The 25,296-nt window shown below is 37.1% G+C and overlaps 1 protein-coding gene across 4 annotated transcripts in view; it reads right to left on the reverse strand.

Moving 5' to 3' along the window:
* cacna1ha (calcium channel, voltage-dependent, T type, alpha 1H subunit a) overlaps positions 1–25,296 on the reverse strand; it is an 85,648-nt gene that overhangs the window by 38,068 nt on the left and 22,284 nt on the right. For all 4 annotated transcript variants that reach the window (XM_083524683.1, XM_083524682.1, XM_083524680.1 and 1 more), the window contains exons 3-4: positions 4,606–4,717; positions 2,259–2,392 (exon numbers count right to left, since the gene is read on the reverse strand). In XM_083524683.1, the coding sequence (XP_083380809.1) occupies positions 2,259–2,392; positions 4,606–4,717 (246 nt within the window). The remainder of the gene's footprint in view (positions 1–2,258; positions 2,393–4,605; positions 4,718–25,296) is intronic.

Consider the following 25,296-nt stretch of genomic DNA (forward strand, 5'->3'; position numbering starts at 1 on the left):
CCGCCTTTTGATCTAATACAGCCAGGAGTCTTTTTGGGAAAGATGCAACAAGTTTTTCACACCTGGATTCAGGGATCCTCTGCCATTCCTCCTTGCAGATCCTCTCCAGTTCTGTCAGGTTAGACGGTAAACGTTGGTGGACAGCTATTTTTAGGTCTCTCCAGAGATGCTCAATTGGGTTTAAGTCATTGCTCTGGCTGGGCCATTCAAGAACAGTCACGGAGTTGTTGTGAAGCCACTCCTTCGTTATTTTAGCTGTGTGCTTAGGGTCATTGTCTTGTTGGAAGGTAAACCTTCAGCCCAGTCTGAGGTCCAAAGCACTCTGGAGAAGGTTTTCGTCCAGGATATCCCTGTGCTTGGCCGCATTCATCTTTCCCTTGATTGCAACCAGTCGTCCTGTCCCTGCAGCTGAAAAACGCCCCCACAGCATGATGCTGCCATCACCATGCTTCATTGTTGAGACTGTACTGGACAGGTGATGAGCAGTGCCTGGTTTTCTCCACACATACCGCTTAGAATTAAGGCCAAAAAGTTCTATCTTGGTCTCATCAGACCAGAGAATCTTATTTCTCACCATCTTGGAGAACTCCATGCGGGTTTTCATGTGTCCTGCACTGAGGAGAGGCTTCCGTCGGGACACTCTGCTATAAAGCCCCACTGGTGAAGGGCTGCAGTGATGGTTGACTTTCTACAACTTTCTCCCATCTCCCGACTGCATCTCTGGAGCTCAGCCACAGTGATCTTTGGGTTCTTCTTTACCTCTCTCACCAAGGCTCTTCTCCCCCGATAGCTCAGTTTGGCCGGTCGGCCAGCTCTAGGAATGGTTCTGGTCATCCCAAACGTCTTCCATTTGAGGATTATGGAGGCCACTGTGCTCTTAGGAACCTTAAGTGCAGCAGAAATTTTTTTGGAACCTTGGCCAGATCTGTGCCTTGCCACAATTCTGTCTCTGAGCTCTTCAGGCAGTTCCTTTGACCTAACCCTAGATTCTCATTTGCTCTGACATGCATTGTGATCTGTAAGGTCTTATATAAACAGGTGTGTGGCTTTCCTAATCAAGTCCAATCAGTATAATCAAAAATTTCTGGACTCAAATGAAGGTGTAGAACCATCTCAAGGATGATCAGAAGAAATGGAAAGCACCTGAGTTAAATATATGAGTGTCACAGCAAAGGGTCTGAATACTTAGGACCATGTGATATTTCAGTTTTTCTTTTTTAATAAATCTGCAAAAAGGTCAACAATTCTTTGTTTTTCTGTCAGTATGGGGAGCTGTGTGTACATTCATGAGGAAGAAGAATGAACTTAAATGATTTTAGCAAATGGCTGCAATATAACAAAGAGTGAAAAATTTAAGGGGGTCTGAATACTTTCCGTACCCACTGTATATATATATATATATATATATATATATATATATACAGTATATATATATATATATATATATATATATATATATATATATATATATATATATATATATATATATATATATATATATATATATATATATTTATTTATTTATTCTCCCAATTATTATTATTTATTATTATTATTATTATTATTATTATTATTATTATTATTATTTTACTGTTTTAAGTTTTCTTGTCTAATCCCACCTTTTATTGTCTATATTAAATGAAAATATATTGAGCTATTAACTAGTCTATTGATAAAATGTTGGCTGGCAAGAAGTAACTCATGAATAACAAACCTTATACAGAACATTTAATATTAGTGTGCTAGGCCACATTTATTAACCTCCATGGATACATTCTGTAGCAGAAGAATTGCTGACATAGTACTTACTGCACATTAGTGCTCCAAATACAAGCCTGGGCAATGTTCTTAACAATAAATCATTTTTTAGGAAATAAGCAGGAATTAGACAAAAAGTATAGATCTCTCACTGCTCAAACCTGGGTTTTTTTATTAGCCCACTGATATGCTGCATCAGGGGTCGCAAATGTACTTATAATAACTAGTATTTAAATCATATTTGTGTGTTCAATTTACATAAAACCTTCTGATTATCATGATTTTACCTTTGTATACACAAATAAAAGAGAACTTTCTCCCAAACAGCGAATGCAGCAAATAGTAGCAAAAGAAGTCTTATATGTATATTGGTTTAATTCTTGCTAGTTTCCTGATGATTTGTTGTTAACACCAGTAAAAGCTTAATATTGTTCCCTTTGGGGTTTATTGCAAGAAAGTTTGTTATAGAACTGATTTTACAGTGAATATGAATCTCTCACCCAGCCATGACAATGAAGAAGTCCAGGCGGTTCCATGTGTCTCCAAGGTAACACTTAGATCCAAAAATCCCTAAAGCCATCATCTTGATAACCATCTCCACAGCGAAAAAGGCAAAGATGCAGTCATCAAATGCCTGTGTACAAAGTGACACAGAAATTACACATGACCACTGTGTACAAAGCAAAACAGGAAGCTGTTATTCTTTACCAGAAGTACATCACTCAAAGGGTCTGAATGCATTCTTTAATATATATATATATATATATATATATATATATATATATATATATATATATATATATATATATATATATATATATATATATATATACAGTGAGGAAAATAAGTATTTGAACACCCTGCTATTTTGCAAGTTCTCTCACTTAGAAATCATGGAGGGGTCTGAAATTGTCATCGTAGATGCATTTCCACTGTGAGAGACATAATCTAAAAAAAAAAATCCAGAAATCACAATATATGATTTTTAAACTATTTATTTGTATGATACAGCTGCAAATAAGTATTTGAACACCTGTCTATCAGCTAGAATTCTGACCCTGGAAAATGTCCACCTCCACTACATTTATTATCCTAAATTAGATGCACCTGTTTGAGGTCGTTAGCTGCATAAAGACACCTGTCCACCCCATACAATCAGTAAGAATCCAACTACTAACGTGGCCAAGACCAAAGAGCTGTCCAAAGACACTAGAGACAAAACTGTACACCTCCACAAGGCTGGAAAGGGCTACGGGGAAATTGCCAAGCAGCTCGGTGAAAAAAGGTCCACTGTTGGAGCAATCATTAGAAAATGGAAGAAGCTAAACATGACTGTCAATCTTCCTCGGACTGGGGCTCCATGCAAGATCTCACCTCGTGGGGTCTCAATGATCCTAAGGAAGGTGAGAAATCAACCCAGAACTACACGGGAGGAGCTGGTCAATGACCTGAAAAGAGCTGAGACCACCGTTTCCAAGGTTACTGTTGGTAATACACTAAGACGTCATGGTTTGAAATCATGCATGGCACGGAAGGTTCCCCTGCTTAAACCAGCATATGTCCAGGCACGTCTTAAGTTTGCCAATGACCATTTGGATGATCCAGAGGAGTCATGGGAGAAAGTCATGTGGTCAGATGCGACCAAAATAGAACTTTTGGGTCATAATTTCACTAAACGTGTTTGGAAGAAGAAGAATGATGAGTACCATCCCAAGAACAACATCCCTACTGTGAAGCATGAGGGTGGTAGCATCATGCTTTGGGGGTGTTTTTCTGCACATGGGACAGGGCGACTGCACTGTATTAAGGAGAGGATGACCGGGGCCATGTATTGCGAGATTTTGGGGAACAACCTCCTTCCATCAGTTAGAGCATTGAAGATGGGTCGAGGCTGGGTCTTCCAACATGACAATGACCCGAAGCACACAGCCAGGATAACCAAGGAGTGGCTCTGTAAGAAGCATATCAAGGTTCTGGCGTGGCCTAGCCAGTCTCCAGACCTAAACCCAATAGAGAATCTTTGGAGGGAGCTCAAACTCTGTGTTTCTCAGCGACAGGCCAGAAACCTGACTGATCTAGAGAAGATCTGTGTGGAGGAGTGGGCCAAAATCCCTCCTGCAGTGTGTGCAAACCTGGTGAAAAACTACAGGAAACGTTTGACCTCTGTAATTGCAAACAAAGGCTCCTGTACCAAATATTAACATTGACTTTCTCAGGTGTTCAAATACTTATTTGCAGCTGTATCATACAAATAAATAGTAAAAAAATCATACATTGTGATTTCTGGATTTTTTTTTTTAGATTATGTCTCTCACAGTGGACATGCACCTACGATGACTATTTCAGACCCTTCCATGATTTCTAAGTGGGAGAACTTGCAAAATAGCAGGGTGTTCAAATACTTATTTTCCTCACTGTATATATATATATATATATATATATATATATATATATATATATATATATATATATATATATATATATATATATATATATATTATTCTCAACAGGAGGCAACATAAACTATATGGCAAACCTGTAGGATGGAGTGGGAAAGCCATGGGTTATGTGCTACCTGTTAGGTACCTTCTGACTGAATCATACCGAAATCACTGTCTGAATGTGCTGACCAGTATCATTCCCACAGATATACAGTTCCCTTGGAGTCCTAATGGGGTGTTGTGGAGGGCCATGGGGACTCACAGAGTTACACTAACAACTTGAGATTTGGCCAAGTTTATTTCCTCCTTCTTTGATTACTGGAGCAATATACAGTACATTACAAGTAAGTTACAGATGAATAAATAATAAATAAATAATTTTTAATTGTGTGCTCACAGTGCTTACCTGAAGGATGACACACCACTCAGACTGGCATGTGACGTCCTCGCAGGGCTGGAACATGCCCAGGGTCACACAGTTTAGAAGTATAACCAGCATGCTTACATGCTCGAACCAGGTGACCAGGAGTCAAGAAAATAATGCTTAAACAATGTTAATTTACATGTTTCATTACAAGTCAAATTGCTCTATTAAGATAAAAAAATTCAGTGGACATATTTCCTCTCAATGTGAATGTTTGTTTACAGTGAACTGCTGTGTTTCTGCTTTGTGCTAAAATCTTAATTACAAAACCTCTAAAACCCTGATTAATAAGTGGGAAAAAATGTTTACTTAATGAAAATGAGAAATTTCATTATGCTTCAGTGGATCTGGGTTTTATTTATGCAGACAGAGTTTAAACAAAATTGTATTTATTCTTTCAATAATATATTCCGAAACAAAAGTCTTTTTATACACCAACTAGTTTAGCACAAGGAAAGAGAGCTGCATGATTTATATTTTATTTTTCATCACAAACAGTTTTCTAAATTAATTAAACTGATGGTGACATTGGTGAGTTGTTAAATATCTATTTCTTCTGACATATTTATTTTGGGATTGCTGTAACTGGTATCCCTTCCACGGTATACAGTATATCCACCATTACCCTAAACTGAATAATGTGGTTACTTTAGCTTTTAGTATTATTTTGCTTTAATAATGATTTCATATTATCTACCCATTTTTGGTTGTTTATAATACAATATTAAATAAAATGAAAGTTAAAAAAATATAATTGAAAAGTTGCAATTTTGGTCTGGAATTATTTGGCTGAGCAACTGTGCTTAATAATGGTGATATTCAAAAATACATATTAGAAATTATTATTATACAAATCTTCTTACCAATGAACCAAGTCTGCACTACTAGTTATTATTTGCAGTTGCCTAGTGGACAAATTTTCTAGCATTTTTTTATTTAAAGCAACCCTGCTAATAGGCAGTATGTTAAAAAAAAAAAAAAAAAACATATCCATATTCAAGTGACATGTTTTAACCTGCGTAATGATACAGCTTTTACGAACTTCGTAATCGCTACTTGGAGTAGCCAACAAATTCAGAGACCTTGTCATAATAATTCAGCAAATAGTTCTGATTGGCTATGATAATAACCAATCAGAACTAAGAATCACAAATATCATCAGTTTGGTCACACTTTAGTATGCCTGAGCCTGGCTAAACACAAATACATTCACAAATGAACATGTACAGTCCACACACTATCCATGTGCACAAAAAAGCAATCATAGGGCACCTTCCCATTCCACAATCTCTAAAACACAGCGACAGAACCATCCAGATCTTCTTTTTAAGTGGAACACATCATGGCATTATCTATTCTACATCCAGATAAAAAACATAATAATGGCAATGAAATTCATTTATAAGACATGCCTGAGAAATAAATAAATCAATAAATATATATATATATATATATATATATATATATATATATATATATATATATATATATATATATATATATATATATATATATATATAAATAACCCAGCCATTAGGGGGGCACAAGCCAGTGTACTCTTAGTGCCGGTCCCAAGCCCGGGTAAATGGGGAGGGTTGCGTTAGGAAGGGCATCCAGCGTAAAACATGTGCCAAATCAAATATGCGGATCACAAATGAGAATTTCATACCGGATCGGTCGAGGCCCGGGTTAACAACGACCGCCACAGGTATCGTTAGCCGACAGGGTACCGGTGGAAATTGGGCTACTGTTGGCCGAAGGAGGAGAAGGAGAGGAGGAAGGCGTCTACAGAGACGGCAGGAAAAGGAGCAGTGTAGGAGAGTAGAGGTTCGGGTTGGTACTTTAAATGTTGGTACTATGACGGGTAAAGGGAGAGAGATAGCTGATATGATGGAGAGGAGAAAGGTAGATGTGTTGTGTGTTCAGGAGACCAAGTGGAAAGGGAGTAAGGCCAGGAACATTGGAGGTGGGTTTAAACTGTTTTATCATGGTGTGGATGGGAAAAGAAATGGTGTAGGGGTGATTCTGAAGGAAGCGTACAGTAAGAGTGTAGTGGAGGTGAAGAGAGTTTCTGATAGGGTGATGATTGTGAAGGTGGAAGTTGAAGGGATGATGATAAATGTCATCAGTGCCTATGCTCCACAAGTTGGCTGTGAGATGGAGGAGAAAGAAAGATTCTGGAGTGAATTAGATGAAGTGGTAGATGGTGTACCTAGGAAAGAACGATTGGTGATTGGGGCAGACTTTAATGGGCATGTAGGTGAAGGGAACAGAGGTGATGAGGAGGTGATGGGTAGGTATGGTTTTAAGGAGAGGAATGTGGAAGGGCAGATGGTGGTAGATTTTGCTAAAAGGATGGAAATGGCAGTGGTGAACACGTATTTTAAGAAGAAGGAGGATCATAGGGTGACGTATAAGAGTGGAGGAAGGTGCACACAGGTGGATTATCTTCTGTGTAGGAGATGCAACCTGAAGGAGATTGGAGACTGTAAGGTGTTGGCGGGGGACAGTGTAGCTAGACAGCATCGGATGGTGGTCTGTAGGATGGTTTTGGAGGCGAAGAAGAAGAGGAGGAAAGTAAGGTTTGAAAGAAGAATAAGATGGTGGAAACTGAAGGAGGAAGAGTGTAGTGTGAGGTTCAGGGAAGAGGTCAGACAGGGGCTTGGTGGTGGTGAAGAGGTGCCGGATGATTGGGCAACTACTGCAGGAGTGATGAGGGAGGCAGCTAGAAAAGTACTTGGTGTGACATCTGGAAATAGAAAGCAAGACAAGGAGACGTGGTGGTGGAATGAGGAAGTGCAGGAGAGCATTAGGGGAAAGAGATTGGCAAAACAGAAGTGGGATCGACAGAGTGATGAGAAAAGTAGGCAGGAGTACAAGGAGATGCGGCAGCAGGTTAAAAGGGATGTGGCGAAAGCCAAGGAAAAGGCATATGAGGAACTGTATAAGAGGTTGGACACTAAGGAAGGAGAAAAGGATTTATACCGATTGGCCAAGCAGAGGGACCGAGCTGGGAAGGATGTACTGCAAGTTAGAGCAATAAAGGATGGAGAGGGAAATGTGTTGACTAGTGAGGAGAGTGTGTTGAGAAGATGGAGGGAGTATTTTGAGCAGCTGATGAATGAGTTGGTGAAGCAGGATGTAGATAGGATTAGTAAGGAGGAAGTGAGAGCAGCGATTAGGAGGATGAAGAATGGAAAGTCGGTTGGACCAGATGACATACCGGTAGAAGCGTGGAGATGTTTAGGAGAGATGGCAGTGGAGTTTTTAATCAGATTGTTTAACAGGATTCTGGAAGGGGAGAGGATGCCTGAGGAATGGAGAAGGAGTGTGCTGGTACCGATCTTTAAGCATAAGGGAGATGTGCAGACCTGCAGTAACTACAGGGGAATTAAGTTGATCAGTCACACCATGAAGTTATGGGAAAGAGTAGTGGAAGCCAGGCTGAGAGAAGAGGTGACCATCTGTGAGCAACAGTATGGTTTCATGCCGAGGAAGAGCACCACAGATGCCTTATTTGCTTTGAGGATGTTGATGGAGAAGTATAGAGAAGGACAGAAGGAGCTGCATTGTGTATTTGTGGATTTAGAGAAAGCGTACGACAGGGTGCCGAGAGAGGAGTTGTGGTATTGTATGAGTAAGTCAGGTGTGTCAGAGAAGTATGTGAGGGTGGTGCAGGACATGTAGGAGGACAGTGTGACGGCAGTAAAGTGTGCAGTAGGTACGACAGACTGGTTCAGGGTGAAGGTTGGACTGCATCAAGGATCGGCCCTGAGCCCTTTCCTGTTTGCAGTGGTGATGGACAGGTTGACGGACGAGGTCAGACAGGAGTCTCCCTGGACTATGATGTTTGCAGATGATATTGTGATTTGTGGTGAGAGTAGAGAGCAGGTTGAGAAGAGCCTGGAGAGGTGGAGATATGCGCTGGAGAGAAGGGGAATGAAAGTCAGTAGGAGTAAGACAGAGTACATGTGTGTGAATGAGAGGGAGGGCAGTGGAGTGATGCGGTTGCAGGGAGAAGAGGTGAAGAAGGTGGAGGAGTTCAGGTACCTGGGGTCAACAGTGCAAAGTAATGGAGAGTGTGTTAGGGAAGTAAAGAAAAGAGTGCAGGCAGGGTGGAGTGGGTGGAGAAGAGTGACAGGAGTGATTTGTGATAGAAGAGTATTTGCAAGAATGAAAGGGAAAGTTTATAGGACTGTGGTGAGACCTGCGATGTTGTATGGATTAGAGACAGTGGCATTGAGTAAAAGACAGGAGGTGGAGCTGGAGGTAGCAGAGCTGAAGATGTTGAGGTTTTCGTTGGGAGTGACGAGGATGGACAAGATTAGAAATGAGTTTATTAGAGGGACAGCACATGTAGGATGTTTTGGTGACAAGGTGAGGGAGGCGAGATTGAGATGGTTTGGACATGTGCAGAGAAGGGACATGAATTATATTGGTAGAAAAATGCTGAAGATGGAGCCACCAGGTAGGAGGAAAAGAGGAAGGCCAAGGAGGAGGTTCATGGATGTGGTGAGGGAAGACATGCAGGTAGTTGGTGTAAAAGAGGCAGATATAGAGGACAGGGTGGTATGGAGACGGATGATCCGCTGTGGCGACCCCTAATGGGAGCAGCCGAAAGAAGAAGAAGAAGAAGAAGAAGATATATATATATATATATATATATATATATATATATATATATATATATATATATATATATATATATATATATATATATATATATATATCTACTCAACTTAATTGAAATTCAATACCTATTCATGTATTATTAATGTAAACCAGTTACATTAGGATATCTCATGAGGTTGATGTTGGCACTGATTGGAACTATAATCCTAGAATTTAATTGAATAAATGTGATTACAACGTGTATTAATCTTATTAGAATCTTTGCATTTTTTGTCTAATGTTAATAATAAAGATGGTTCGGATTGGATATTAAAAAAATATAGAAGATAAATGCAGAAACTGTAATAAAAAGTGTTATAATAATAATAATAATAATAATAATAATAATAATAATAATAATAATAATAATAATAATAATAATAACAATAATAATAACCAGAGAACAGTTAGTGTGTTGCTTTCTGTTATTGTAAAAACTTTAATATGATGAGTTGGGTACTAAAACAAAAAATCACCCAGAGAAGAATAGGTTCCTTCCAAGTTTTGTTCCTTAGGTGGTCTGAGGTAGTTTTTGCTAGCCACTCTCACTGCTTTATTTAAGATTAAAAAAATAAACAAAATGGTCTGTTACAGTCAGGCACAATTTCAGTTAATATACTACATTTATGACTGAGTTCCTCTCGCTAAAGAAACTAGAAAACTGCAGTTTCTGTTCAATAAATCATTACAAAGGTTAACAGAAGAAATGTCAAGAATTGTAGCCTGGCTCCCTTGATGATACTCAACACATTTTAAGAAAGTCTCACAGACAAACAGCAGTCAGAGTTACATAAATTAATGATGTGTCCCTGTGTTGGAAGACAAACATTTTCTTCTTTTAGAACAAGAGACCATTTCACAGCTGTCTGATCCTCATCCATCCATCTCCTTAAAAGGCCAACAAGAATGCACTACTGCCAAAATAAGACTTTCCAAAGCACCATCTCATCAGCTTGTCCAACTCTGTAGAAAATATATTCTCTATATCTGTTCTTGTTACTTCTTTTAAGTTTTCTTTGCTTTCATTCCATTCTCAGTCATGACCCTGCATGCAACTTTTCCAATCTTTTTAAATTACTTTAAAACTTTAAATGGCAAGTTACATGAAGATAAATAGAATGGAAAGTGTTGAATGTTGTCTGTTATTGAACAACAGACAATATAAATAGTCAAAATGTTAACAAGAGTCATGTTCAGAGTTGATTTTTGCATGTAGTGAAGAGTTAATGATGATCCAACTATTAAAAGTAAATACACACAGATTATAACATGGCCACCCCAGCTTCATGCTTTTTTTTAATTTCTGCCATTGTATATCTTGTTCAAGGGCTATATTGTTAAATCAACATTTTCATCCGGTTAACATAAAAGTACTTTGATATCCAATAAGATCGTTTATAGGTATACCACTGTATTATTATTATTATTATTATTATTATTATTATTTATTTTTTTTTTTATTATTATTATTTTTTTTGTAAAACATTAAGTCCTACTGCTGTTGATGAAAAAAAAGGAAAGAAAGAAAGAAAGAAAGAAAGAAAGAAAGAAAGAAAGAAAGAAAGAAAGAAAGAAAGAAAGAAAGAAAGACATATGGGATTTGCTCAGTTGATATTTTCTAGAAATCCCTAAGGCACACATGAGAGACCAAATATAAATGTGCAGATGTTTTTTTTTTTTTAAAGTCCTCCCTTAACATAAGAGCTTTGTGCACACTTGGCATCCAGACAGTTAGTTTCTCCAATCTCTCATCTGAAATAATTTGCCATGCCTATTGTGTAACTTGCCAAAGATGTTCTCCGTTAGTTGGAGATTCCTTTCTGACCTTGTGATCCAATTCTTCCCAGAGCAGTTCTAAAAGATTTAGGTCTGTTGACTGGGCAGGCCATTCCATGGCCGATAACACTGGAAGGTTGGAACACTGGAAAGATGGAATTGCATAGTTTTGAATTATGGAATGGTAGCAATGTTGGTTAAGTAATTTATTATTATTATGCAGAATAAGTCTCCAACCTTCCCTGCTTCAGTACAACATCCCACTATTAAGCTTCCACCTCCATGTTTGACTGTGGGTGTGAGGCAGTCTTCTAACATCTTCTCTCCTGTTCTCAGTCTTACATAAGTTCTTCTGTTAGAGCTAAAAAAATGTCACATTTGGACTCATCTGTCTACAGAACCTTCTTCCAGTGATTCACGGTGCAATTTCTGTGTTTTTTTGCCCATTACTTAGTTTGTTGCATGTAAACAAAAGGAACATGCATGGGTCTCAAAAGCAATAAAAGACAAGGTGGTTCCAAACATTCGACAGGCACTATCCACCTTGACAACAACTTCCCAGAAAATTTGTTCACTATAAGGCTGCACAAGGGAGATGGTTTTAGTCTTCAGTAAAACTGTCTGCCTTTGAAGGAATGACTCTGGCTATGACGTGGGAGCTGAATCTTATGTCTTAATGTCCTGTGAACATCTGCCATCTGCTGAATCTGGAAATGTGTCTTTGTGTCAGAACAAACCTTTCTGTTCAGCATCAGCCACACCGACCAGGAGTTAATGACTAAGACGCTAATGCTTGAGTCATGTTAAAAGTGGTAGGTTGAGCAATAATGTTGTATAATCAAGAGCATTGATTTTTTTTTTTCATATAATGAAAATAAGGTGTTAGTTGTTAATAAAAGAAGCATAGGCAAAGCAGCTAAGTGGAGTAAATATACATATGATAGGTGCTAATATGAGGTTTTGCCTTCACTCTTTAAAATGTAACTAGCTATTCATTGATTGGCTTTATGTAAACTGTTGCACTTAGAAATCCATAATTACATACAATTTCCAAAATAAAGAATGAGTTGTGTCTGGCAAAACAAGATTACTAGCCTAGCAGTGTTTTTGAGGTAGCATCAGGAATAGTATTAATTGTGACTCTGTAGGCAACTTATCATAAAGTCATAGCATTGCTTAAAGCTGTGCAGTGCTCCATTTAATTTCATTAGAAGGCAAATTCATTAAAGTTGATGTATAATAATATTTTCTGACAAGGTCACAGATAACAAATGCACTCCAGCGACAGGCATCATCAACATGGAGAAAGAAGGAACAGTTGGGTTTAAGTCAGGACTATACCCATGGCTAAAATCCTCCCTAGACAGGACAGGGCTTTGCCTTGAAGGCAACAAGAGAGATCTCTCAGCCATTGCCCCTGCGAGCTGTCCGTGGTGAGATCACAGTGAATTCTCATCAAACAGCATTACTCTGCTGAATCATCTTTAATCCCAGTGTTTCTTATTTCCCTCATCTTTATGTCTTTCATCCCCTTTTCAACCGTGGTGTCCTGCTACAATAAGTCTCTGCTTCCTCCACAGAGAAATGCGTTGCCAGATGCCATCTTTGTTTTGTTTAGCCATCTGTTAATTGCATGAAAATTAGTGGAATATCAGATCTATGCTAATTTTATGGGTACTTTCCAAGAAGTGTTGTCTACACCTTTGATGAATGTCATTTTAGCATCACTTAGCAACCTTTCAAGGCATTAAAAGATCATTTACACAAATGTGGAATGATGTTTAACCTCACTCTGTTCACACTAGATGCCAACTTTTTATGAGTCATAGACCACCAACAAGTGTTGCCTGTGACAAATGTCAGCTAATATATCAGTGGATGCAGCCAGGACAGAGCAACAATAATAGACAAGCAGCTCAGTCATACTGTAAACTAGCAATTCAGCTGAGTTGAGCCAGTAATGCATCTGGAGTGTAAATAAGTGAACATTACGCAATTAATCAGTACTAAAACAGCCATTTCTCTTTGTCAGGTAAATTAGGAACTCTACTTAACATATTTAAGATATCTAGGTCAGCTATGCCACAGGAAAACCAACAGGTAATAAAGTAATCAGAATCATTCACATTAAACTTCAGTGAAGGACAAAAGACAAAAAATATTGTAAAAGCTGCAATTTTCTTTCTTCCATGCATATAAGGATCACAGACACTGACAGAGACAATGCGAAAGCAACACCTACTGTTGAAAATGCTTCAAGGGGTTTCAAAGGACTACAGACAATACAATTTGCTTACAAATTCATGCCTCTATAATGAAGTGCTCTGAAAGTCAAGACACTTGGAATTTACAGTAGCTTTTTAGCTTATTTGTCTGCCATCCACTCCAAACTCTTAAAAGCCTAGCATTGTGCTAAGAGACTTCTGGTTAATTTAATAAATCTACAGACCTGGACTGAATAAAATGTAAGGATTTATGTTTTTTTAATTAAGGACATAAGAAAGGTATGCTTTTACATTGGTAAAATTGTAAAACACACCTGCAGCTGTACAAAAGGTTTTTTGGCAACCAATGTTAAAAAAAATTTAATTGTTATTAAAAGCCATTGCATTGTAGCTATAGCATTATAAACAAGGTTTCCTAATCTCCTAACAGATGTGGCTCATTAGCCTCTGATCGATAAAAGTTTAAATGAAAGTAAAAGAAAAGCAGTTAAATCAAAGCAAGTTCAGGAACTATTACTTTCAAGAAAATATATGGAGTTCAGCTCATTCCTTATAACTAAACTTTACATAATATTATAAACACAAAGAGATGACATTACTGTGGAACTTCTGCAGTTTATTGTCCCATGTGGATGCATCGAATGGAATTGAAATTGAATGAATAGTAAAGCATAATAAGATGTGAGCCCTTAAGATAGAGCAGTTGTTGTGTTAGGCATTAGCTATTTTCTTTGCTCTAACTAAGACAGTGTTTACAGAGGACACACACCGGCAATTAAACAAGCTCTGTGTGATGGAGCACCACTGTGTCCTTGAGCTGCACTACAGTTCTTTCACCTGCAGGCTGAGCCAGCTGTGTATACAAGCGCCCGGTTTATGCAGGTGGGTATAAACAATTGTACACCAAAATGATACAAAAACATTTAATTACTAGCATAAACACCTTTCAGTTTTAAATGTATAATGGAAACTAAAAATAGCAACTAGCATATTATTTAATATCCGTGGCAACAAATATAGCAAGCTGCATCTGGGATATTTGACATAATGACAAGCAACAAACGTGGCAGTGTACTTTTTCTTCATTATACTGATTACATTGCTTACACAGTCCAGCTGACATAGTTGTACATATTTCCTGTTTCTCAGTAACAGGAAGGACAGCTGGTGATTTAGACCAACTGCCTGCACAGATCCAGTGAGAAAGACCAGTGAGGTGAAAATAAAGCGAGATCACAAAGTGATTAACACTTCATCAGTGAAACTATCTAAGATGTGCACATCACACAGATCCTCTCTGACAGAACACTGATGAATGTGGCTAAACACACGTCATATAATTAAAACTGGTGCCCCTGATAACAAGCCATGCAGAAGGTACTACAATACAGATATTGTCTACTTACTGCACCCAACAAATGGGACTTATATTTTTGAAGCAAACAGCAACTATTGCAGTATGGATTTAGTCCTTTTAGTTTCCACCATCTTATTCTTCTTTCAGTCTTCACTCTCCTTCTTTTCTTCTTTACCTCCAAAACCACCCTACAGACCACCATCCGATGCTGTCTAGCTACACTGTCCCCTGCCAACACCTAACAGTCTCCAATCTTCAGGTTGCATCTCCTACATAGAACATAGTCCACCTGTGTGCATCGTCCTCCACTCTTATATGTCACCCTATGATCCTCCTTCTTCTTAAAATAAGTGTACACCACTGCCATTTCCATCTTTTTAGCAAAATCTACCACCATCTGCCCTTCCACATTCCTCTCCTTAAGACTCATACCTACCCATCACCTCCTCATCCCCTCTGTTCTCTTCACCTACATGCCCATTAAATTCTTCCCCAATCACCAATCTTTCATTCCTATGTACCCCTTCTACCACTTCATCTAACTCACTCCAGAAATTTTCCTTCTCTCCCATCTCACAACCCACATGGGGAGCATAAGCACTGATGACATTTATCATCCCCCCCTTCATCTTCCAGCTTCACGATCATCACCCTATCAGAAACTCTCTTCACCTCCACTACACTCTTACTGTACTCTTCCTTCAAAATCACCCCTACACTATTTCTCTTTCTATCCACACCATAATAGAACAGTTTAAACCCACCTACAATGTTCCTGGCCTTACTACTTTTCCACTTGGTCTCCTGAACAAACAACATATCTACCTTTCTCCTCTTCATCATCTCAGCTCCCTCTCTCCCTTTACCAGTCACAGTACCAACATTTAAAGTACCAACCCGAACCTCCACTCTCCTACACTTCTCCTTTCCCTGCCGTCTCTGTAGACGTCTTCCTCCTCTCCTTCTCCTTCTTCAGTCAACAGAAGCCCAATTTCCACCGGTACCCTGTTGGCTAATGATACCTGTGGCGGTTGTTTGTAACCTGGGCCTCAACCAATCCGGTATGTATTTCTCTTTCGTGATCCGCATATTTGATTTGGCACATGTTTTACGCTTCCTAATGCAACCCTCCCATTTATCCAGGCTTGGGACGGCACTAAGAGTGCACTGGCTTGTGCAACCCTAATGGATATCAAAGTACTGTTAGCAATTAACATTATTCCAATAAAGCCTTGTTAATTATGTCTGAAAATATTGTATATCCAATACATTCATTCAAACACATAAATTCTAAATTCTTGCAAAATTATTAAGTTGTATGTCCCATTTAAACTACATTATCTGTATATGAAAGCTGAAAATGCTGTCCGAGAATAACAGCAGTCCTGGACACCAGAGGTCATCATTAAATGGATATATTTGCGGTTACCTTTTTATTGTTCTGTTTTCACCACAAGGTAGGTCTGACATCATGCCAGTGCTAAATTTTAGGGACTGAATGGCCATATTGTTTGCTTAAGCTATTGACATCCTCAGTTCTGTCACAAAAATTGCTACATGAATTAGTAAAAAACATTTTTAGAGTAAAAGCAGAGAAAAAATTTTCTATAATCATGTGATCATGTGAAATTTGCAAGTCAACAGTTTTACCAAATGTTCATGCCTGGTGAACTCTTGAAAAAGTAGAAGTTTTTACAGTCTGATACAACACATGCTGAGTTTCTTGCTAGCAACCTTTTCCTTCAGTTCATCTGGTTGCACGGTTAAAAATGCATTTAGTCTTTTGCCATAACACATGCCTTTTTCTGGCCTTACATTTATCATCTGGCCGATCAAATGAATTCTAGCTGTGATCTTGTAAAAATTTTTGAGCATCTTTGCAACATTCAAAAATGATTACTGATGCATTTTGCCTGAGGGAGCAAGATCTAAGTTTAACAAGATCACTAAGGTAATTAGTTGATACAGAAATTGCTAGATGAGCAGTGTTAAGTAAATTCCCAGCTCACAAGACCAAAAATGCTGATAGCACATCTTCCTAGACACCAATGTGAAGCAAAAACCAATGTTTTTGTATTTTTTGAATCCAAGCCATTCAATGTCAGTTTCACTTCAATGACTTAGTTCTCCCTTGTTTTTAACCTTACTGTGAAAATATGTAGATTCTTTTTATTAACTTTTTTTATTACAACATTGACCATTATACTTTTTTAAAATAATTAACAAACTAACATGTAGTCAGTATCTAAGAAACTATTTTAGGATCTACTCATACTGAATGTATTTCAGTAGTGTCTAGACCACTGTCACTGACATGTACATGACCTTAAAAAAACTGAAAAACTGAAAGAAAAACTGAAGAAGCATCTAACTGCAATATTATGTAACGTGAACAATGAATTAGTTTAAAAATATTACAATAAAATGATAGAAAATATACAGAAATAGATGTAATCATTTTATATTTCTTTTTGCACTCTAAATTAACTTTACAGTTTTCTCATTTACACTGTAATGTATATAATTTTTCATTGTAATAATTCTACCAACAAATACACAAAAATAAGATTGCAATTATATTGCTACACATTGCAATATGATTTTGCAGTAGGCCTACAGTACATTAATACAAACTAGCTATGATGTGTCACAGTTAAGGATCAGCCTGTTATAAACACAACTTTAGATACCCTACCTGGAAACCGTCACAATGTTTACTGAACATGAAAAAAATAATAGTGTTTAAAAAAATTTTATTCAACTTGTTATTGAATAGTTTAAAATGTTCCTGAACATTCGGTTCCGCTGCAGATTCCCGCAAATTTAAAAATAATCCTCAACTGAATAATCACATTATTAAATAGATAAAGATTCAAGCATGAAAAGCCCCATAAAATCTTTAAGCAATGAGTCAGGATCCAGTTTCCCAAAAACATCATAAGTCTGAGAACATCATAATAGGTTATTGTAATAATTTTTTTTTTTAACTAAAAAAAAAGGCCACACTGAGTGATTAGGTAAATGTATTTTGCAATCAATTTTATTCTTCTTATTTTTCTTTTCATTTAGTATGTGGATATATTATAGATCTTATGGCTTTATCTATAATTTAGATGTTCATGGTATTCTGAATATTTTTAAAGAGAGAGGGATAAATAATGGGAAAGAGAGAGAGAGAAAGAGAGAGAGAGAGAGAGAGAGAGAGAGAGAAGAGAGAGAGAGAGAGAGAGAGAGAGAGAGAGAGAGAGAGAGAGAGAGAGAGAGAGAGAGAGAGAGAGAGAGAATTATTAAATTGAATATCAGTTGTCTCCATAGGAACACTGTCCCCAAGGAACCCATATAAATCTTTTAGATGCTTCCACTTCTCAACACACACTGCATAATTGTACTTTAATTTTACTTTAAGACAAAAATAAAAAAGCACAAACATGACTGAAGGCTGTCTGTCTGCCATTACATGACAAAATATAGAATTATTATTTATTTGAGACCCATAAAAAAATACTGAGCTGAAAACTGAATGTATTTAATACTACTACTACTACTTCTATTACTATCTACTACTACTATTACTACTTCTAATAATAATAATAATAATAATTATAACAATAATTATAAAAATGATTATTATTATTATTATTATTATTATTATTATTATTGAATGTATCTTGAACTGCATAATGATTTTATATTGCATTTTTATGTAATAAAAATATCATTTTATATTTATGTTTACATGTTCAAATTGATTACCTTTACTACTGTTCTGCTTGATCCGGTCAAAAAACTATACAGGAAATCTTAAAACTTTCCATACATACAATTTACACTTTTTACCTAAATGTAACTTTATTTACATTCTCTTCATCACTGGCATTTTGACACACAGTGTTTCTCTCCCACTCATAATGATCTTGTGTTAAATCATATGATTTTAGTACGTTTTTTCTTTTGTCAAACGTGTTCGAAAAGGGTCTCTGCAAACACTATATACTAATGTAAACTTTGTGCTAAACATGTCAATTTCCCCTATGTATGAAGACTTTTTGGGACCCCTGCATTTTAAAATTACTGCCTGCACATATTCAGTGACTACTGATTTAATCACCACAGCATCAAGCTCATTTCACATAGAGAGAAACCACATGGAAGGAAACAGAATCACAGCTCAGACTTTACACATAGATGCATTTCTTTTGTCAAACATAAATAGATTTGGAGAGTGATTTGAGAGTTGTGCACACAATGTCACCCTGGCTTACACTAAACTTAATGCCACATGCTACTTCCTTCTTTTTATTTTGGATGAATAATAATAATAATAATAATAATAATAATAAAAATAATATTAATAATAATAATAATTATTATTATTATTAATTATATCAAGGAAAATAAATCAAGGACCGTGACGTCGGAGCGACGTGGGCCGCCTTCCCGTGGGCTCACCACCTGAAGGAGGGACCGTAAGGGACCGGTGCTGAGAGGATTGGGCAGCAGTCGAAGGCGGGGGCCTTGACAGCCCGATCCCTGGACACGGAGAAGTGTCTGGGGAATCTGCTTAGACTGCTGCCCCCGCGACCCGAATGACGGATAAGCGGGAGAAGATGAAAAAAAAAAAAAAATAATAATAATAATATTTTTTTATGTTCATTTTGAAATAATAATAAAATACTTATTTATCCAAATTAAATACATAGTCAGTGTCTAAAGACTTAATGCCAGAATCAACAGAATCAGCAGAAGAATTATATGTGTTGTGAAAATGACCAGCGGGTATTACAGCAACAACATGAAGAAAACAGTCACGAACACTGTCTTCATTCACAATGTTCTAATCAACAAAGAAAGAAAATAGCAATGTTGTTTTCCTAATACAAGCCTAAATGTCGATGATCAGTGATGGATGACACACATCAGCCTGCTGACAGAGCTCCACATACCAACTTTTATGTTATTGTCCTCACAGAACTGAGCATCATGCCTTGCACTGATAAATAAACAAGTGTAAATCAATGTTGTAATGTTTTAAATATAGTACTTGATATTGGCAAAAACATCATTTTTTATCATTTTCATCATTTTCTCTAATAAATATATAGTCTTACCCAGTTCAAAGCTTTTTCATGCAATTTCTTTTCCCAAGCCACAATGTAAATGGAAATAGCACAATAAGGGGCAGCACTACACCACACGACAAGACTGTAACGGCCATTTAAATACTTTTGAAGCTTTAGACAAATGAATTATTTAGCAAATCTGTTTGAATCTTGGTTGGAATATTCTCTGATTTATTGCTTACCACATGCCCCCTGCTAAGCGACTAGTACACGGTGAGAGTGCGAGAGACAGAGTGATAAAGTAGAATGATTATATGCAGAACATCTCTGTGGGAGATGAGTACACTAGATTTCTGTTCTCCTCTGCATACACTAAACAATATTTCAACAAATTTCTTGCATGGTGTGTGCCAGAAAATGAGCATTTCTGGAACACAATTATAAATGACTGAGATGACGAATATAGTAAATGTGCAGCGGTGATATATTTAAGTGATTCAAATACAATGCAGCGAAAGCTCCACTGATTGCAGTATATTATTTATTATATTATTACCAATAGATTGTATATATATATATATATATATATATATATATATATATATATATATATATATATATATGATATTTTTTTTATATATTTTGTAATTAGTAAGTGTAATTAAAAAGAAGGAAGTAAAAAGGAAACCTCACTCTATCTGCCCCTTCAGCATGTAGAATTCATGCAATAAGCCAAATAAGGGAATGATTTTCAGTATGGCAGATTACAAACAGGTTTTTTTCTTGTAAACATTTCCTTTACACTTCTGTAAGTACTTCCCTCCGCCTGCTGCATTCTCTATACTGGATTCGATTGGAAGAGAAGCGTTCTCCCACTATCACTAGTGCGGTGGATGGGAACCACATAGAGACGCAATTAGCATGAGCCCTGGTTACCATGGCAATTTGTAGCTGTGCATCTGCTTGAATGAGAAAAGCCACTATCCACAGGCCCAGAGACACCCACATAGTGGTGAAGCTGCTCCACAGGTTTTACGCATATTTTGGCACCATGTCCACCAAGTATGTGCCACAGGGGTGCGCTCTTACTCAGCCATGTCACTCACAGCAACAAAAGCATTTTCTTGCTTACTCTTGCATCTTGTTTAAATATCCCTATCCCTATCAGGTGTCATATGGACCAGAGGCTCTGAAAGCTGAAAAGCTGAAAGCTTTTTCCTAGATGCCATAAATGTAGCGGGTTACAGGTGTACCATGTTTGGCCTTTAAATGACCTTTATGTGCCTAGTATCATCCTTGTCTGGCCTAAAATCTGATATTAGTGTTAGAATTAACACACACATACTAAACACACTAGTCCCTTGGGGCTTTAAGACTTCCTGCCTGAGATGGCTCAGATTGTATTAATCAACAGGCATAGCATAGAATTCCTCTTCCATTCTGCGCACACATCCTCCATTTCCCCAGGAGGTATGTTTGACAGGTGCTGTCATATCAACAGTCGCCCAAACTCTCCAACTGTTTTTGCCTCTTAATGGATTCCCAATCTATTGCTTCTAAAAGCGAATGAGAGATTGCCTGTCAGGTGTGCCAGCAGTTTCTCCTTCATTCCCCCTTCGCAGTAAATCTTTTAGAGAGTAATTTGTAATTATTCACTCTCCCTAATGCATTGCCTGAGCCTCTCAATCATCTATACCGTGAAGCCATATACACTCAGCTCCAGAATTATTGCCACCATAGTAAATATAGGTTAAGAAAACAGATTTGAAAAATAATGTCCTAAAACCCTGTGAGGTCTGGAGTGCTCTCTCATCAAGCATTACTGAAGAAGACTCGGTGCTGTTAGATCAAGAAACAAAGACACAGTAAGACACTGTAGTAACAATAATAGCAATTTTTATGTGGGTTTGTTAAAACTTTCCATGAAATATAAATTAGATTAGGTTTATTCTTTTCAGACTTAACTAATTAAATACAAAGTCATTTTCATGTTTTAATTCATCTGTACAGATTAAGGTAACACCCTAACATGAATCCAGACTTATGTATATGCCTGGGGATATAAATTAACCAAGGTTTTAATGGTCTTGGAAATTGGTTTCCAATTTTGGTCAGGAAATGAGCAAAGATTAAACAAATAGATAAAAAAAAAAAAAAAAAACACAGTATGGAATATCCTTTCCTTTTGGTTACTTAAAATATTTAAGGCTTGTACTTAAAACATAAAGAAAGCTTTTTATAAAAGGACGTGTTAATGTTGTCGATTTGCTTCTATCAATTGATGTATGCTAAATATTTTGTAAACCCAGACATAAATTTTTACATTTTATCTCAAGCATTGTAGTCATTATAATAATGTAACCATTGTGTACAAGTAGACTATCTATGAAAATATCCCTGCTTTTATCTTTTCCCCAAATAGTTCACTGCAGCAAATGTAATCAAGCAAATGAAAGCATAGGAGGTCTCAGGAGTTTGATTTGATTCATTCTTGCTTATTTTCTGACTAATAGTTTGTTGTTGAAAACGTCAAATTTTAATTTCTTTGCCATTTTATTTGGCCAGGAGCATAGTAACATAGTAACAACTGAACATCATATGCATGTATTTAACATCATGGGATACTATTTAAAATAAAAAGAGAATGCAGTAGTACTTGATACATAACTGACATTCACCAACAAGCCCTGTTTTTGTGTCCCAAGGAGGAGTGTCTCACCATTGCCCTTTTATGACTGTCAGGATTAATGACTTCTCTGCACTCCCCTCCACCTGCCAACTACACAGGGGGGAAAAGAGAGAAGGAAAGAAAGTGCAGGGCCTGCGTGGGTTTTCAAACTGTCACCTACCACTATTACCCTTTGAGGCTCAGCGAACTAAACGGGTGAGGAAGACGCCTGCTGCGAGTTTGCGTTTCAAACAGCGCTGATGAAAAGCAGACACTGCTCTCACTGCCTGCCACCTTTCCCAAAGCTATACACATTCACGTTTACAAACAGCACCTTTGTGCACATCCTAATGTTTTTTTTCAGGTAGTATGATTTGTCATGAGCATAGGGTGGAGGTAAAGAGACCAAGTGATGAGTTTTCTCGCGTCTCTATGGCAGCAGCTCTGTGACTGCACAGCCTTGACTTAATAGGGAGGAGCGCAGCTCTGGTTCAAGGGAACTGTGAAACAAGCATAATGAATAACTTATGGCCCTTATCAAATATTTGCACTTAAGCACCCTGTTGTGTATCATGGAGGGATGTGCTCTACCCCTGTGTTTCTTTGCTTAACTGCTTTAATGCAGGTTCCTACACTATACAGTCAAATATGATTAGCAAGTAAAGAAAAAAAGGCACACCACAGAATCTGTATGATTATGTAGCAGTTGAGAGTTAGCAGGATGCAAGTGAGTAAACTCATCATGCTTAAAAAACCAGTACAGCAGTATCACAGTCCATAGCAGAGGCAGGCAGCAACAAAAAAGCATAAACTAAAGAACAAGAGGGTATGAATCTCACTCCAAAACAAGTCACATTTACTATTTCATTTACATCGGAATTGTTCTCTTTATCATTTTAATTACGAATATAAACATAACTCAATCTATCATGTTTTACCAGAATAAATCAGAATGTGCTTCAACTGGTAATATTGTGCTTATTGAATTATCTTGGGTGCTGTTTTACAAAGATTACAAATAACAACTTCGAAAATTGCTTCAAATCAGATAAATTGTACACTTAATTATCTGATGTCATGTGGGTGATTTAAGTAGAACTTTATGAAAGTAATTTGCAAAGAGCAACATGTAAATGAGGTTTTATGAGTCCAATTCATTCTCTAAAGCCTAAAAAAAAGCTCTTAAAATGTTAAGCAAATCTAAGTAGGGTGATGAGACTGATCAACAAACCTCAAATTATGATACGTGTGTGAACATTATTTTCAGGCTCTGTTGAAAGTTAAGTCTGGTGTTCCTGATAAATAAGTAAATGTTCAATGTTGAGTAAAGACTGTGGATGTCTAACATAAAAACCTGTGTCAGTACAGTTACAGTTTTACCAAGACATAATTTCAGTAAACTTTCCCGTTCTTATAACATGGCATTTTTAAAATAATTAAAATAATACCGTACTTTCCGGACTATAAGCCGCTACTTTTTTCCCCATGCTTTGAAACCCGCGGCTTAAACAATGAAGCGGCTAATTTATGGATTTTTCCTGGGTTTTTCCCGGTTTCACAAACTTCCAGCCAAAAAACTGAGCCCCATAACATGAAATTGCCGAAAGGTTTAAGGTGAACCAATGAAGCTCTTTATATTAAATCAGATGCGCTCCCACTGAATCGGGCCGCAGCACATCATAAATATGGATGATGTTCCTCTGACGTTTGACCTGCCGCTCACTCGGACTGTCAACAGGAAATGCGAATCATTCGTCACGCTGAAAACAACCGGGCATGAAAAAACGCACTTTACCTGTGTTCTGAGCTGCATGGCATTGGGAGAAAAGCTTCACCGATGGTGATTTTTAAACGCATGACGATGTTAAAAGATAAACTACCGAGAGAAATTGTTGTGAAAGGAAGGAGGAAGACAGTGAACTATTAATTTCTTTGTAGGCTACTGTTTAGATACAAGACGTGTAACAGTCACTGTCTTTAATTAAAGCCTGTGTAAAGTTCATTAGTTTCAGTGTAGACTTATAGACAGGTGCGGCTTATTTATATTTAAAATAAAAATCTTTGTAAAATTCAGTGGGTGCGGCTTATATATGTCCGCTTAATAGTCCGGAAATTACGGTACTTATAAAAAATTTTTTTCTGCAAATGACAGAAACAAGTTCCTGTAATTTAATAACCATTGTTCGGTTATATTTGCTCACACAATCTGTAATATTCAAGTGATTATTTAAGCTTCTTGAATTACATTGAGGCTGCAAAACCATATTTGCATACATGGCCCTGTATTTTGCACTATTTGGCTGAAAGTCACCAAATGGCATATTTGTTAAGGAAAATAAACAAATTACAATAGGTTTTGCAATAGGTTAACATTTTGCTTCATGTTTTCAAGTTTATAACACAAAATTGTTTGGTAAAAGAGGCTTAAATAGGATTGTCTAATACTGTTCAATTTACAATACAGTTGCAATATTGTTATAATAATAGTTGTTCTATGTTGCTATATAATTTTTTTTTATGTGACAAACTAGTTATACATTATCCTTTACTTAATGCCAGATTCTAACCTCATTTGCAAATAAATAAGAAGCAATTAGGAAAATAGCCCATGTGGACCAAAAACTTGATTGCACATTTTTGTGAATTTAGTGATAAACACGCTCATGATCATGATTCATTTGTTTTGTTCCAATCTATAGCTACATGTTAGACATACAGTCTGTCTCAGTGAACAGATCGACACTCACAAAGTTTGGTGGAGTAGGTGAATGTGTACTCGCAGGCATATATTTTACATGTACAGTGAGGAAAATAAGTATTTGAACACCCTGCTATTTTGCAAGTTCTCCGACTTAGTAAACATGGAGGGGTCTGAAATTGTCATCGTAGGTGCATGTCCACTGTGAGAGACATAAT

Source organism: Silurus aristotelis (assembly GCF_946808225.1).
Source record: "Silurus aristotelis genome assembly, chromosome: 21".
Taxonomy (NCBI): Eukaryota; Metazoa; Chordata; class Actinopteri; order Siluriformes; family Siluridae; genus Silurus; species Silurus aristotelis.